Source organism: Loa loa (assembly GCF_000183805.2).
Source record: "Loa loa unplaced genomic scaffold supercont3.2, whole genome shotgun sequence".
Lineage (NCBI taxonomy): Eukaryota > Metazoa > Nematoda > Chromadorea > Rhabditida > Onchocercidae > Loa > Loa loa.
Window position 1 is genome coordinate 50,201 of NW_018108182.1, and position 18,359 is coordinate 68,559.

General features: G+C 29.8%; 1 protein-coding gene across 1 annotated transcript; it reads left to right on the plus strand.

Moving 5' to 3' along the window:
* Positions 1-3,579: 3,579 nt before the first annotated feature.
* LOAG_06154 (hypothetical protein) lies at positions 3,580-15,227 on the plus strand (the record flags this gene model as incomplete). Its single annotated transcript, XM_020447079.1, has 14 exons — positions 3,580-3,627; positions 4,160-4,363; positions 5,299-5,363; positions 5,440-5,565; positions 5,821-6,013; positions 6,327-6,535; positions 6,621-6,705; positions 7,063-7,241; positions 7,357-7,520; positions 8,079-8,231; positions 8,630-8,866; positions 9,601-9,712; positions 10,419-10,486; positions 15,022-15,227. 14 exons carry the CDS (start codon positions 3,580-3,582, stop codon positions 15,225-15,227), a joined length of 2,049 nt encoding a protein of 682 aa, XP_020302653.1.
* Between the last annotated feature and the right edge of the window lie 3,132 nt (positions 15,228-18,359).

Genomic DNA, 18,359 nt, shown 5'->3' on the forward strand with positions numbered 1-18,359 from the left:
TAATGATCAGTTCATTCCTTTGTCACACACACACACACACGCACGCACACACACACACACACACACACACACACACACACACGATATTTTTCTCATTGTTTCCACCATTTAGGAATTTCTGCTTGATTTTTAAGCGTTGAATAGCTTACAATGAAAATTAGTCATTTAAATGATACATAACTTCGGTATGTTTACAATTTCAATGCTACAAATTTCAAAGTTTAATTTAAACCTTAACAGACCAACTTTTTTTTTTTCTAGCGACCACTCATTTCTTACTTTGTTTTACTTTCTCTCTGAAGGCACCTTTTCATCGTTTAGTTATTAGCATTTGTCAACTTGCTTTTTCAAAATTTCTTAATTTTTCTCGTTATTGAAATTATGTCATTCCAGATGAAAGCCAAATGATGTAAGTAAATTGACAGTTCAATGACAAATGTCCCATGAATCTTAACATTGACACTAACAAAGTGATCAGATGAAACGAGTTGAGAAATGTGAAAATATTTTGTGAGAATTTCTCTGGAAGATTTCAAGCAATTTAAAAAAAAAAAAAAGCTTGTTAACATAAGAAAGGAAAGCAAGCAAAAGTGAATGGTTATCATTCCTGTGTAGTAAAGCCTTGAAATAGTCATAAAGCTTTGGATTGGGTTGGGTCCTGGAATTGATTGGACTCTTTTATAACTGTCCTCATCAACATATATTCCTCACATTTAGCTCCATTAAAGTATTTGCTTCTATTGATATTTTTGAAATTGAAGCAATTTTAACTATCAAATTGTTTGAAATTTCATTTCAATCCTTTTATTTATTATCTTAGCATTGGTCCATTTTTTGACTCATTCCAAGAGGTCTATTTAAGAAAAATGTCCAATTTAGATTTTGATCTTATCATAGATTGATATACAGATTGATGATTGATTGTTTTGAAGACAACATCACGTTTAACCTTCCCCTAACCCTGCATTACATTTCTTACCCAAATCAGATAGCATCGTACCCATCATCAATAATTAGTTATTTCTTCACTGTAATCTTCGACGAGAGGGTATGGGAGGATTATGTACAGCGGGTAATTGGAATGGAATGCGCATATATGTCTGCATGGACTGTAATTGAGATGCCCTTTTGTCGATAGAGTAATTCGTAGGGAACTGAGAGCTTATCAGTGATCGGATCTATCACCAACTTGACTTTGTGGTCTGTCTTAAAACTTGTCTTGCTTACCCTCAAATGTCCTCCAAATAATGATCTACTTTGTCCGTTCCTTACCAGTGACCTCAGATAACCTTATCAGGTTAGGGTGGGACTAAATTTCATCAAAAATTGTCTATAAATAGTAATAGATCTCTTTATGGCCAAGTAATTAATAAGTGGGAGTCGCGTAATATTGATTTGCTCCATTTATTTGTTTTGAGTATGTGAGATTAGACGACAAATTCAAATTTCTACTGCTCAAGCAAATTTAGATTCGTGATAATTCTAATGAAGAGATTTGTTATTTTAAATATTTCGCTCCTTTTGAAATGTTAATTAATCAACATCAATCTATGCACCATCCATATCACAAAAATTACAAACACTATCAGAGTTAACCTATAATGAAGGGGATAACGTACCATTTGTGTTCCTATTTTATAGTTCGATCTGAATCGCTTTCATCTGAAGTCGAGAATAAACCCTAAAAATGTCACATAATGTCATTATTCTTCAACGATCGATTTGAATGATTAAATCATTAGTCCTTTATCATTTATACGATCTCAGAAGGTAAAATTATCTTCTAACAATGTTGTAACCAATGAATAAATTAAAATGAATGGTTGAATGAACAGTATACCATTTCTCGTATCGCATGAACTTGAAATGTTCGGATAGTTCTGATATCCTGTTAAATCCCAAATAATATCAAAATGCAAAATGGAAATGTATCCTTTTGTACCTTGAACCGGAACTATCCGGATTCATTCCTTTCGTTGCTTCCTTCTCAAACATCTATTATTGTCAAACATCAATTCAAATGATATCTTTTTTATGAAAAGAAAATCTTTTTTTTAGATATTAAGTTTCTCTGAAATGCAAAATACGCATGAATGCTCAATTATTTCATCATTTTGAACAGTATATTCACAGACCTTTAAGGATAGCCAAATCTTTTAATATTGCTTTGAAACTGGTATCACTAATTTAGTCATCGTAAATATATCTAATAAAATTATTTCAAAAAGATTATTCCTTAACATTCTTTGATACCTTTTCTCTCTAGGTCTTATATGGCATAGAATCAGTGCAAACATTTTGATTATGCTAATTCAACTAACTTTTTTTTCCAGCGAAATTTTAGAATTTCCAGATAAGACGAATCGATATTGGTGACTTGAAGTGATAACAGAATTCAAGTTTCACTGAAATAGCAGTATCTCGCTTGAAAGATTAAAATTAAATGATTGATATCGCAATTATTAGTAAATCATACTAACATCACCTCAAATATCAAGTGTTTATTTTTGACCCTTTTATTAGTAACCCTTTTATAAGCAATAAATTGGTAATGTCGCGAACTTTTTGAAGAGGAAGATATAATGAATTATAAGTAATTGAGTTTTGTATTTTCATTATTTGAGTAATCTCTATTTAAAAGCCATGTTCTACAGGCACTTTGCGAATGGCTTTAGGATCTATTTTCCAGAAAGCTTTGATAATAAAAGATAAGCAAGCAAGAAGAGTGTTATGATGCTTCTCGAAATATCACTAGCGATAATTTCATTCTTGTTGATTTCCGTATGCAATAGTTTACAGACGAAAACATTACCTGTAAAACTATAATCAGTTATCAATTAGTTGTAATCAATTATCAGTTTATAGTTTATCGATTCCTATTACTATTATCATCCTGTTGACCACTGTGTTGGTTTTCTTTTTGCATAATTTTATATTATTGCGCTGCGAATGGTTAAAAAAAGTAGTGATATTAGAATATTATGATTAAATCAACATTTCATAATAACCTGAAATAATTCCGGAATTAAAGCACGCATGAAATTTCTAAGATAATTAGAATGAGACTTCATTGTTACCATTTAGGCAAAAAGTAATGGTGCCTGATCTTTGGAATAATATTTCCATCTTTTTTCGGGATTCTTTGCCCCCTTGAACAGTTCTTTGTTTTTGTTTTCCATTTTTGATCTTTAGTTTAAGAATTTTTTTTTTTTGCTCCTTCTAATTTCAAATTAAAATGTTGTAATTCCAAATAAAACATTCTTGAATGAAATTATTACCTTGTGCTTTTTTTTTCTTTAAACGATTCATCGTTATTTTGCACTTTGAACTTCGTCTATTTATTTACCCATATGTGATTTTCTCTCATTTTAAAAGTACAAATGAGACATTCGATGATGTATATGATAAGACTTTATATGATAACACTTGTTTTTCTGTTATAATGTTATACGCTAGCTTTTTAACGAACTTAATTCTTCAGGAGATTTTTATGATAACAAAGAAAAGATGCGACGAAAACGCTAAATTCAAATTTGCTAAATTTTACTGTAACGAAGAAACATCGATCAGCTTGCAACGATGATGCAAATTGAGCAGCAATATCTGAATTTGAACGATGTTCGAATGGTAATTTCAATTTTTCTGATAAATTGATGATGAAAATTTCCACAAAAATTTAATTTATCATATAATTTGAACATATTTTTTATCACGATTCATCTCCTCGATCAAAGCGATTTGTCAATGAAGTTTGTAGATTTCATCATCATTTTAAAGGAATATTTACTATTAACCTTAACTAAATGAAAGTTAAGGTAGCCATATATTAGTAACTATGAGATTAAGGTTTCTTCCATGAGTAAAACTGCGAGGACTACCGGATATAGCATAATTACCGGAATATTTGGGACAGTGCGTCACATATTTATTGCAACATTTGACTAAATATCAGTTTCGCAAAGGAGGATTGAACCATTTCTTTCAGTCCATTCGCCAATTTGGATGTTTGTGAAGCAAAGAAAATGGTGACACGATGTTTCTCTATTAATTTTTATTAGCATAAGAGACAGAAAGAAAAAATTATTACAACATTTTGAAATGTTAAATAAAAAGAAAAAAAAATAAGGAAACAAATCAATGAGTAATTTGTATGTTTCAGAGTCAACCGGCGGAAGCAACAGTACCGCCACCACCGGTTGTAATTTGTCCAACGGAAGTGGACAATATTAATATAACTTTAGAGAAGAATCAGCAATGTGCATGCAAAGATTGCGGTAAATTGTTCAACTCTGTGTGGTATCTTAAACAGCATGCCGTAAAGCATTCCAACGATCGACCTTTCAGATGCAAATTCTGCTATAAGGTTCCTTTTTTTTTCCACTTTTGGCGGTTTATCATGCATCTTTAAAAGTGATCTAAGATAATAATAAACAAAGCGCGCCTAATCTTCTTATTGTTCATGCAAATTTCATCCATTACTTCTGTAAATCCTTCTCCGGAACAGTTCTATTTGTCTTCCCTGGAAAAACACTCATTTCATTCGATGTTCAATCCTACTATTTGTATTTATTGTAAAGTAATTATTCTGCGTAAACTCTGTCTCTTAAACTTTGAAAACAATTCCTGTTAATACATTTGAAATATTCCATCACGTCAACATTTAATTTCATTACGGAGTAACATGTACAATAATCGTATTGAAAATCAAGAATATCTAAGATGATGGTTCATTTACAACTTGTAATTTACAATTAGATAAGTACTAATTAATTTAGAAACATAGAATCAAAACAGATATAGTGGATTAGAGTATGAAGAAAAAGATGGATATTGGTATGTTATAGAATGATTAAATATGTTAAGAAGTGATAATAAATGAAAAGGGACGAGATGATATGATCGTAATGAAAGTTAGTTAAGAAAAAAAAATGTTCAATCGATTGCACTATCATTCTATCTTTGCCATTTTTGTTTCTCAAATTTGTTTTTCTCATTTTCATTCTTTCATTTCCCATCAAATTTGTGCCTTACAACAATTGTTTGATAACACTTTGCTTACAAATGATTTATGTTATATAATTTTATATTTTAATTAAAATTTTTTTTTAATATTTTTGATTTCATTGTACTTTTCAGTAAGCACATAATGCAATGATTCTTTTAGATGAAGTTTACTTACAATGTCCTTTATTATATCATTCCTTTTAATTCATCCTTCTTCACTTCCTTCTTTCTCTTATTTTATTGATCGTTAGTTTTTTGAAAAATAAGAAGTTTTTAATTTGTTTTTTTTTTCAGACTTACAAATTTCGATCAAATCTCTATCAGCATAAATGTCCAGATCGCACCAAAAATGGCAATATGTTAGTCGCTCATTTTGTTGAACCTGTTTTTTCCTTTATTTTTTTCCAAAAAAAAATTATACTTTTTGTTTTGTAGACCATTTAACAAACGCTTGATGTATCGTTTAACTGTCAACCAGTCGCATCTCTTTGATACACGAGAATTATCATTACAGCAAACATCAGAAAGGATTGCTCCATCCGATTTTGGCCATTTTTTCAGGTCTAATTGATCGCTTTTTTTTCCCTAAAGATGAAAGTCAAGTATGTCAAATCATTGTCACTTAGACATTTGTAACTTTGTCCTAAGAAAAAAACTACAATCTAACCTTTCCATTTTTCTTCAAAAGTACTCAATCCTAATTAACATTACCAAAGATAACTAAATAATTAAATGAAGTATTCTAATACATGTATATTTATAAATTCATTTTTGGTTACTGCCTTAGTCTACACAAGGGATTTTTTTTTCTTCCAGTAATAGGCCAAACTTCACCTTACCAACTAAGCCAATCGAGCAACATACTGAGCCAATTGATATCCCGATTGAAGCGATTACGTCAGAAACATTAACAGTGAAGCGACAAATCGAACTGCGGGAGACGATTGCGCCCAAACGACTTTTAGAGCAAGCTGTTATCGATAACTACTTACAAAAGCATAGGAATAAGGTAACAGTTAGATTTATAAGTGATAATCCTTGCTTATCTGATAAACATTATTCTCTTTACAAATAATGTTAGAAAAATACAATCTTTTTGAAATGTATATATAAATGATGTAAGATATCCGATATGGTCAGAGAGCAACGAACTTATCAAATTATCAGTAAATGATTTCTACTTCGGTGAATCATTAATTCTCTTTGTAAATGTTTATTGATTGATTTTCCTTTTTTCTGTTGGTTTTTCTAACAACTTTATGCAAATTTAATAAATAACGAAGTAAGATGAAATGTGTGCATGCTAACATCCAACAATTCAGTTGTACCAATGTCGCAAATGCAAGTTGCAATTCCCGACACGCGGATACCTGAGTCGACATATTGCTCAACACAACGAGCTAGAACAACTATCATTGCAGTGTGACATGTGTCCACAGCGATTTTCTAATGATATGGAATTTAGGAAGCATACGGAATCACATTCCAAGGATTCCGGAATATTGTGCGCAAAATGTTGCGCCTCTTTTAGGTATGTAAGTATTTTGGATGGGTGAAATTTGGACAAACTATAATCACTGTTGATGTTATTTGGATCAAATTCACTTTTTTTGCAGGTCAATGTTGGCATTAACGCGACATCGAAATCAATCCCGTCAATGTATGTCATCAGTTAGCAGCAGCTTTAACAATCAAAACATCGTATGTTTTTGTATTTTCTATTATCTGTGAATATCTTTATTAAAATTAGCTGTACACACCAATGAATATGGTTAATAAGACCTGAGAGACTTAATAAAATCTCAATTATATAAGATTAAGCGGTATGGATAATCAGTGGATTAGTTAAACAAAATATCCCAAGCAATGATCAATTAATTCCGTACCGTATCATTGGAAAGCGCATTTCTTTCACAATGCAGTACAGTTGATATGATTCACAACTTTGATAACATCTAAGATCAAGACATTATGACATCATGATAATTAGCAATTTATAAATTTGAAGCCATTCTAAATGAAATTCTTTCTGAGTAATTTTGAAAAATGAATTTGCAGGATGAGTATGCATACATTGATGCAGTTGAAGCGGAAGCGCAAATGAGTACAGCAACAGTAACTGATAATTTTGGTGGTGAGGAAAGATCATCATTGATTGCAACTGATAAGAATGGCAATTGCGGTAGTGCCAGTAGCAGCACTGTTTGTTATCAGCATTTCTCATCTAATCTAACGAGGTACAATCATCCCTCATCATTGTATTTCATTTATGTTACAGTGATCGTTTTCAAAATTTAAACTTCTAAAAGGAAGTGAATTATCATGAAATGAATGTAATCATAAATAATTCAGATCAGAAGGTCATGGTAGTGAAAGTGGCAATACAATGATCTGTGAAAATGGATCGAAACGAACGATCGCTACGGTAAAAATTAAACTTGGTCCAACGCCTGTTGTATCGATAATGGAGAAGAATGATGAGAGTAATAATGATGAGCAACCGTTGTTATCTCCAGGTTTGATTCCTCTTCCTTATCATATCAGTTAGCCTTTCCGATTGATTTCAATTTTTTACTTGCTCATATCACAAATATGACAAAGATCCCATTAGCAATCTATGCTAGTTGAACATTTCAGTAGTTAAAAGCACACCTTAAAGGTTTTTTTTGGAAGGCCTCATCACCTGGATTTGTCAATTCAAAATATGAATAGCCTAATTCATTAACGGGTAGATAAAATAATACTGGGATACTTGGAACGGGCCATAACGTCATAATGACGTGAACTAGCTATCAATTTTGCGTATTTAGCCATTAAAATACATCTTTGGTCAAAGGGAAATTCTGGCTAATAGCGAAATTGAAAATATAATTTCTTTGTGAAATGCATAATAATTACGTAATATGCTCTTTCACATCATTAAAGCATTACGATCAAACTATGTTTTATGGCAAAGTTTTTGTTTACATACAAATGGTAATTAACAGCTAATGAATCAATCAATTAGTTAAAATTTGGAAGTTTGTATACGGAAACTAACATGCAAAACACACAAACTTTCCTTTATCATGCAGAACTAAATGATATGGAAGCAACAAATTCGGAAGTGATATTGGAAGAGGAAGTGAAGAGACAACTATCACATGACAGCGACACTTCTCATATTTCTACAAATCGCTATAGCAGTTATATCAGTTCAGATCGAATTATCAGCAGTCATCATTCAGGTACACTTGAATCTTATTTTTTAAATAAATCAGTACAAAAATAAATGCCATTTTAACCTGCGATATCTCATCTTCATTCTTCATTTTTCGAGTTAACTCAATATAATCGTATCATTTGTTGTCACTGTCCTTTCCGTCAAAGCCTTTGCTAAAGGTTTACAATATACCTTCGATCACTGAATTCATGAAATGTCACAAACATACAGAATGATAGTTTTTGTTGGATGAGATAGTATAAGTGCGCTTACTGCATGCAACTCTTTGATATCGGTTTAATCAAAAACTCGAATAATTAATTGGCTCGAATTAACTCAATGTATTTCAGATATTTGAAAATGAATTTATTATGAACAAAAATATGAATTTTCTTTTTTGAAGGAAAAGTTGAAATATTATAGGAATGAGTGGTAGTAGCAGTAGTAGTAGTAGTGGTGGTAGTACTACCAGTAATAATACACAAACAAATGGTGGTGGTGGTAGTAGTGGTGGCGCTACTGGTAGTAGTGAATCGCATTTTGCAACTTCCACTTTCGATAGTTTTTTATCGAGTAATGCTGGCAGTGATGTTTATGACAGTTTGATGCTAGAAGGTGGTCGACCGATCATTCTACATTCCCATCTACATGCTACTAAAGGTTTCATTTTCAATTCTTTTAACATTTACCGTTATCTTTGATGGATATTTGTTACTGAATGGGTCAGTTATATTGGATGAGTCATTCATTTTATTTCATTCTTCGCTTTTCTTTTCAATATTTTATTCCCAAACTAAACCTTAATGTATTGTAATAATATTTGTTAAAAAATAACTTCAAATTTTCCTAAAGGACATTTCCTATTGGTATTAATTTCTTTAGAATTAAATTTTTTAGTTTAAATAAAAATTGCATTACCTTTACACATTCATTTCGTTTGTTTCACTAAAAATTTTGAAAAAAAGAAAATTTCACCCAATATTACCATTCCGATTATCACAAATAGATAACCTTTCTTGTCATTTTAAATATTGTTTTAAAAATTTCTTAAATGTCTTTAATTTATGTAAGTAAACATATCAAAACAAAATAGATAACATATATTATCATTAGAATTTAATTTTATATATTTATTAGTTACTTTAATTAATTCGTAAATGTGAAATCTGATAGTATAACTGAAATTGGAACTTAACGTATATACAAACATTCCGGTAGAGAATGCATAAAGTAATATATGATATTTTAATAAATGGACACAAACGCAGTAAACTGGAAAATGTGGTATTTATTTTGATGACTCACTCAAACATTGTTTATTTTGTAGCTAACAGGTTTAAAAAAAAAAAAGTGTACCGAAAAACATCTCTCCTGTAAATTGATGCACTTTGCAGTTGAAGCTGTATCCCATCCGGTTGTTGACTTGATCGGTTGTACGACGCAATCAATTCGTGATGAAATTATCCTCTGTGAAACACTCTTTACTGTACGAACACACTTTTTAAGGTTCTCATTTTATTTTTCTTTATTTAGGGTATGTTATATTATCGTTATTGTATAAGGTAGTACGGTAATCCTAAGGTAAGATTGTCTACGGTAGTTGTAAGGAAAACAGTGATTCTACGAAAAATTTGTCATCTGATTTCGGATCGCATAATATAACATAGGAAGCTATGGTTATCATCATTACATACTAATTAAACGTGAAAAAAAATTCAATGAAATGTTTCAATTGTTAGATACTGTGGTGGTTTTATGGACATATTGTCATCACTATATGCTAATTAAACTAAGCTCTTTACTTTCATTACTCTAATTAAACTAAACCTTTTACTTTCATTACTCTTTACTAAACTATCATGGCTTCCTCATCTAATTGAAGTAAATTCTTTATCTTAACTAATTTTAGTATTAATAATTACATGGAAGAGGATTATTGTATTGCTACAGTATGTCAGTTTTTGCTGATATTGAATTGATAATCTATTAGAGATATGGACTGAGATAATTAGGACTGTTTAATTTCATTTGTTTGTCCGCTAATTTTCTCAGATGTTACCCAATCAGTACAATTACAAAAAAAAAAAAAAATTCTTTTCTTTTTCTCCTTCTGATTCCTTTCTTATGCTTTTTATGAATTTATATCTTTTACAAACATTGAAAATACTTTTTGTTTTTTTTTTTTTAAATGAAAATGTAAAAATTTTTTCAGGAAAATTGCTGTATATATTGTTTATATAACAATGCTACAAACTGTGGAATTTTTCGATTCCATTTGTGGTTTGTTTCTTTGTTTTAATTCATAGAATTTAATTTTGAAAAACTTTTCAACCACAACTAAAATTTTTTAATTTGTATAAAATTTATTGCTTCAAATTCTTCTATCTTCCAATACTTCGTTCAGTTAAAAAGAGACAATGAGGGAAAGAGAGAGATAGAGAGAAAAAAGGATGATTAATTAGGATATAGAAGTATAGCGGTTTAATATCATTGTCGGCATCATTAAATAATTCGAGCGGATCTTATCGTTGATATGGTCGAATAATGTTTAAGTCTAATCGTCGACTTTTCTTTAATTCATCAAAAAAAAAAAAAAAACAAATCTTTTTGAATGCATATTATATGAACAAAGGTAGCATAGAATGAATGAATGTTATTTATTGGTGAAAAATTCATTTTTTTGGAAAATAACGCTGTTGAGTGGAACGGACCGAGAAATGACACGACAACGATGACAATTTCAACTGTCCTAAAACCGATCAGTGCCATTTTTTGCAACTCTTTTAAAAAGCACTTCAATAAAACATACACATACATTCCTTCACAGTCCAACAAATACATTAACTCTTCTATGAATGTATATGTATGTTTGTTAACATGCATGTTAATGTATGTCGAAGTGTATTTAGGGTATTTATTTTTTTAATGTTGATTTGTATGTATGCGTATGCGTGTATGTGTATGTATGTGTGCAATATATATATGTATGCATGTACGTACATATGTGTGTATGTGTGTATGTCAAACTTTCATCCATCTAATTAATCTTATTAAATTTTTTGGCTGGCACCTTTTGTTGCTGTCCAGTTTTTAAACCATTTCAGCCCAATCTAACATTCAAAGCGCTTCTTATCTTCTCTTCTTTTTTTTTTTTTTAAATTAGTCGTTTCACGTAAATAAATACGCACATGCGCATATGTACATACCCACTGACATACACACATACACACATACACATACATACACATTCAAAAATATTCTATTCATGCACAACTAATTCTTTTAATCGGCGATATTGAAGCCATCAATACCATTGAAGTGAAGTACTTAGAACCAATCCTATGGTAGATACAGTTGTTCCACTCCTTCCCTTCAGATCTCGTTGGAAGTTTGAAGTTCCGATGTATCGGCAGTCTCTCCTCTCTGTGTGCAACTGTGTAACTTTGCTGTCAGCATGTCTCAGTTTCACTTCTCTCTTCAATTCCTTCTGTCAAATCTTCAAAGTTCGAGTGGATGACATTTCAACAGTGTAATGTAATATTCCACTTCATGCTTTAAAAGTATAGACGGAATATGAACTTATTCCGGAAGTGCTATCTCATTTGAGAAAAGATTTCAAAAATGAAATACTTATTTGTGGGTAATTTATCTTCCTGATTGATCAAAATTCACAATTACCGGATGGTCGAAAATCCGGCAGTAATTTTGGTTTATAGAAAGATACTAGTTGAATTTCAACCCTTTCTCTTATGTTTCCAATTTTTAGCTGATCTTCTGCACTCAATATTCCATTGAAACAGGAATTACGGAAGTTGGAAGGTATCAGTTCGGGTACTGCTAGGATGGATGGAATGTCTCTTTTGCGGTTTAATTTTCTTGAGATTTGAACTGTATGATTCTGTTGATTTTCAAAATTTTTATTTGATTCATTTTAAAATCCCTTCCACCTTCATTCATCTTTCTCGTCTTTTTTCTCACCCTCTCATTCTTTCCTGCTATTCCTACCAAATATTTCTTGTTTTTTTTAACTTATATCTTCCAATTTCAACTGCAAACGATTCATCACATCGAGAAAAGTTGTTGGTATTTCAGGAAGAGAAAAGGAACGAATTAGAAATTCGTTCATTCTCTATTTTGATTTTTGAAAACATTTTTGACATTTGACAAGTTTGTCAGCCAAATCATTTGCTCAGATTTGCATATTAGAAATTGTCAAACTAAAATATTCATTAAAATCATTTTGTGTTTACTTTTTTAAAATAATTTTCAAGAATCGGAGAGATTTTTCAAAAATCTCACGCTTTTTAACTTTTTTAAACTTTTTTAACTTTTTCCTAAATAGTAATAAGAAGACATGAAATAGATGGCAGGATCAGTTGTTATTTATTACTCGAGTTGTTTCATCTTAAAATTGCTGTCTGACGATGATATGATATCATATGATATGATATGGTATGATTGATTCATATAGCATGAAAATTTTTAGTTAATACCAATTTTTAGTTAATACCGAGAAGATTGTAAGGCTATCGTTCATATCAGTAAACAAACATTGAATGCCTCTCTCCCTTAGTAAGCATTATCATTTCCATTATTCCATATAAAACCGATGATTTCGATTCAGCTCTGACAGTTTCTGGATGTCACCTCTTTTGCATATATATGATGTTTGGTGACAATTTTCCTGATTATATTTGATAAAAATGCAAGAACTGTATTGATTATTGCATTTGTCAGCTCTTTTTGAATGGCATACTATCGTTTCCTATTATATTGGCATAGTTTACGTTTTCGTCTTCCCCCGCAATCAATCCTTTTAAAGTGACAGTTGAAACTTACCAGTGTTAATTTTGTGTGCTTTCTGCACCTTTTTTTTTTTTTGCACCAATAACAATACTGATAGTACGAATTCTTTGACAGAAACTTTGATAAAACTCAATTAGTTGATGAATCTCAGATGGATTATTATTAATCAATAAAGCAATAAAGTAGTTTGCCATTTCAACTTTCAGGCTAACATTTAGCTTATTTGAATTATTTCAGAACGATCATTTTTGTCATTTCAAATGACTTCAAAATATGTCCACTTAGCTATTTCAGGATTTTGCTGTGAATTCACTCAATTAACAATTGATTCGATAAAAGTTGCCAATTTCGTTCCTTTTTAATAGTAAAAATTTACAAATTGTTCCATAAATGGTGAATAATTAATTCTTTTTCACTATGTAAAATAAATTTTTTCCTTCAAAAAAAAAAAGAAAAGCTAGAAATGAAATTTTTCAACGATGTTTGTTTTTTGCTTCTCTTCCGACATTTATTGGTTGTGTTCTTGTTGGATAGCTATCGTTCATCATTTCATCTATTCTTTTTTCTTTTTTTTTTTCATTAATGTTTGTCAAAACTTTGCAAAGACATGGTTCTATAGTCTCTCAAACTCATCTATAACAAATTCTATTTCTGAATTTAATTCTTTCAGTTTTTGTAACCAACCTTCATTCAATATTTTTCATCTATTTCCTTAGCACTTAGCACTCAACGATTACATATATCCGAACTATTTCTAATCATTCCTTTTTTAATTATTCTTACAGTTGTTTTTTTTTTTGAGAAATTAAAAAAAAGAATTCTACTCTTTTAGTATAGTAAAACGGGATATAAAGCAATTTCATACAATTTAAAATGTCAAATAATATTCAACATTTAAACATACAAAATCGATTGATAATGGATATTGCAAAATAAGATTGAGTAAAAACAAAAAAGAAAAGGAACTTGAATTATATGAAATTTTGTTGTCCTAAACAGTTGCTTCTAATTCTGAAAATGATTGAAATTAATTATTTTGAAATTTATTAAAATTTTTTCAACTGTCAACATTTTTAAGCTAGAATTTGCATTATTTTTGATTAAAGTTAAGTAATAAGAAAGTGAATTAAAAAAAGCGAAAGATAAAATGGTAAAATTTCGACACAATTTTTCATCCGTAAAAAAAAAAAAAACATGGATGAATTGTAAGAAGTAAGAGGAAGTTATTCACATTCACATTATACCCTTCCTTTGTTACACTTTGTCGATAATGAAAATTAATCAACGAATAGTTGGAAACTTTAATAGACCTGATAGAGTTAATACTTAAGAACTAACAATCATTCTATCATTCAGAAAATTACCGATTGAAATAATAATCATTTATTATTCATTTATGCCCATTCTTTCCTTTATTCTAAAAATTTTTATTATAGATTATTTACTTTATATCTTTTATTTAGTGATAAAATTGATAGATCGAATCTAACATGTATTATTTCAACATTTTATGACTAAAATTGTTGGATGGCGGAATTGTACAGTAGTTTAACCTGTGTTTCATCTCGAATGAAAAGTTGACCGTATTAATTAGTACTGTGATATGCAGGTCAAAAAGTTCGTAGATTGTTAGGTTGCAATTCCAAATTCAAAACTATGAATTGATTGACTGTGAAATTATTAGTTCTGAAGTTTGAATCGAAGTTCGACATCATAAACTGCCATCACAAACCAATTTTTTGCCAAATATAAAATTTTAATATGATATGAAAAAGCAACGTAAAATAATGGGAATTATTAATTTTTAAAATTAATTTTGGTCATATTCTTCATATGAAAAATTCCATCGTTTCTTTTACCTGAAATGGTAATGGACGTGTTTCATGATTAATTAATTCCTTGTATGTGTTTTATTAATTTCTTATACTATTTACAGGATCTAATTCTTGTATTTCACTTCTTGTCATTTGCAATTTACAGTTATTCATCTTACTTTTATGAATTTACAGGCAAACAAAAAAAGCTAAACCGGAATTTGTTGGGTGCCGCTGCTTCGGCAGCAATAGAGCATACATCAACTGCAAACTGCTTGAAAACGACACAGTCTGTAACCAAATATCCGGAGACTGTAGTTGAAAACGAATCCGGTAACGTTACTAACATTGTCGAAGATGATTCCGGAACCAGACGATCCGCTGCTAATGATGAACGATGATAGCGGGGAACTTTATGGTTAGTTATTTGTTTGAAATTCACAAATTTTATTTGACGCTAATTGTATTCAATCTCCAATTTTCTATTAGTTTCGTGATGTAGAGTACTTCTGTTCTCACTTAGTGTCTAGAAAATACCGATACTTTTCAATTAGATACGGTATTTGGACTTCCTGAAAAGAGAGAACAAATAAAAATTCACAATTATAATATATTCTTTTCAGACATACTTTTGGCAAATCGATTTTGATATTGGCGTGATTCGTAAAAAAAAAAAAGAACAATGCATCCTGGAAAATGGCATATTTCTCCTATAGCTTCCCGGGGTTTCGTCCATCTTTCTGTTACGATCGATCGGTGATAGATTAATACATAAGAAGCGTCTACATGTTTCTTCTACAGTTCACTCTTCCCTTCCTTCTTTCTTCTTGTCAGTTTTGTTATTCAACAACTTAAAAAACAATTCGACCAGTAATTTTGAAATTTTGACAATACCATTTTAAAAAATAGGCATTGATAATAGTGTAAAAATGTATCAATTTAATAAATTTCAAAAATAGATTCCAGCAAAAAACAAAGAAAGAGAGGTCAAAAGATTATTAATTTTTTTTTTTTGACATTTATTTTTCGTAAATTCTTCAATTTTTTTTTTTGCAAACAATTTTAAAAGTTTTAATATTTTGCGATACAATAATTTTAACTGTTTTTTCGTTTTTTTTTTTGAATAATTGAAACGTGCAGTAGCGGGAAAAAAAAAATGAAAAATTTCCCATTGCTTTAATTTTTTTCTTGTGCGCTTAATTAGAAGAAGTGATTTTTGTGCCTCTGCCATCGAGAACAGTCTCTGATCTCTAGAGGTCTTCATTTCGGAGGCCTTTAGCTGTTCAACTGCTTATCAATTTTTATTTATTACGTAAAAAAATTTTTTTGATGAACTTTTTGGAATTTCCAAAAAATTTGAGATTCGAGCATTTAAACAAAAGTAATCCTTTCAAATGCAAAAAGTTTCAAACATTAAAATGACTTTAATTTAATTGTTAAAGTTTAAGAGGTTTTTGAAATTCCTAAATAATAAATGTTAAATAAATATTTGTGAGATAGGATTAGAATGAATTCTTGTCATGAAATGATGACAGTTGAACAGCAACTACACGGATATTCGCGGTGGCAGTGGCACTTTTGCATAGCTCAATATTCCTTTTGTTGAACGATTCATTTTTCATTTTTCGTGTTAACTTTCAAATTATTAATTTCCTATTTGCAATGTTTGTTACAAAATTGCGACATTTTGTGCTATTACACCCAGAAAGACTTTTTCCTCATAAATTCTTTTTCATTTTCGACATTAATTTAATTTGAAATTGAAAATTGATATAATATTTCTTCAAATCAAACACTTACACTGTAATGTTCTTTTAAATCAAACGGACCTATACATATTTTATGCAAAAAATTTTCACTTGAAATTAATTGAAATTTATGTAATTGCGGTGAACGAATGGAATATGTGAATAAAATTGCCTCAAATTAGCAAATTTCTTGTTAATCTTTCAGAAAAAAAAAAATAAAGAGGAGAGCGCAATTGTCGCATTTTTCTAATGTCCATAAAGTCCTTTATGGACAAAATTATTGTTTATGGTCATCATGATTGATATATACATTAACCTTGTTTCTGCCCGTTTATTTCTTCTCTTTTGTATAAATTTGACGATCAAAAAAAAAAGAATCCAATGATTTGCTCATAAGATGATGTAATTTTTAATTTAAATTTCTATTTTTTTTTACTCAAATTACAATAATTATTGTTAATTATCAATCAAGTTTCTCTTTTCCCTCTCTTCCTCTATGTCGTTCGCTCTCGATTCTTTATGATAATTGTTTAATGTCTTTCATTCATTTATTTAAGTTTTTTTTTTGAGTTATTCCATTTGTTAATTTTCATTTTAATCAAATTCATTTAATTAGACGAAACGATATTGCAACCATTCGCTCCCGTTGTAAATTCTTCTTTTTTCGTTCATTTTTTTTTTTTCTACAAATGGCTTAGATAGATTTTTCATTAGAAATATATGCAATATAATTTTTTCTTGTTGAAATTACTGTGAAATGTACCATTGTTATACCATGCGGCTTTGACGCCTTACTGACAATTGTTGTGGTCAAAAATGCTTGGCGACAATGAATTTTCATTGTGAAGTTCTGGGAAGAGATTGAAATTTAGGCGAATTGATGAGCTGTCTTTTTTTAAAGTTAGATTTATAAATGATTGTTTTAGAAAAAAATTCCAAAAAAAATCTTCCTGAAAACTGGAACAAAAATTTCTGCAAATTTGTAATTTAAATATTCTTTAATTACGATTTTCCAACAATCAAAACATGAGAAATTTTTTTTTAAAAAAAAAGCCTTAAATTCGACTAAAGTTCACAGTTCGACGAATTCAAATTTTTCCTTATAATAAAAACGTTTTGCTTTTTAATGGGACAATACGCGCAATATTCAAACTATACTCTTCAAATTCTTCAACATCATACTTCCATTATCACTCAAAAATAATATCAAACTCTGTCTAAATAGAGGGAAAGCAAGAGAGGGAATCTGAAAAAAAAGTATGGAATAAAGGGAGGCTTGTGCAAAGAGCAAAGGTAATAGGCCTTACATTTTTATTCACAGTAACAGTTTTTCCTTGATAATTTTAGCAAATTTTCATTATTAGTTTAATTCAAATGTCACCTTTCTCGCATTTATAACGACACCCTTATTTTCTCTCTCCCTCTTTCTCTCTCTTTCTTTCTTTGTTTATCATTATTCAAGTTTACATCTCATTTATTCAAATGATTCTCATTTGTATTGATTGTCAATCCTACTTGGATCTATGATATGTATGCATATATGAATATGATAATTATATACAAATGTTAATTACTAAGTAGTTTAATTTTCTTTTTTTTTAAGAAAAGAGTTAACATTATTATGACCCTTTGTTTCTCTCTTTCTTACCCTCTCTTTCCCTCTCTCTCTCTCTCTGTCGTTCTGTTCTTTCATTTATTTTATTTTATTTTACATAACTAAAATAGTCTTTTCTAATCGAATTTCTTAGTCACAAAATGTAATGAAATTTGTTCGTTTCGTTTTTT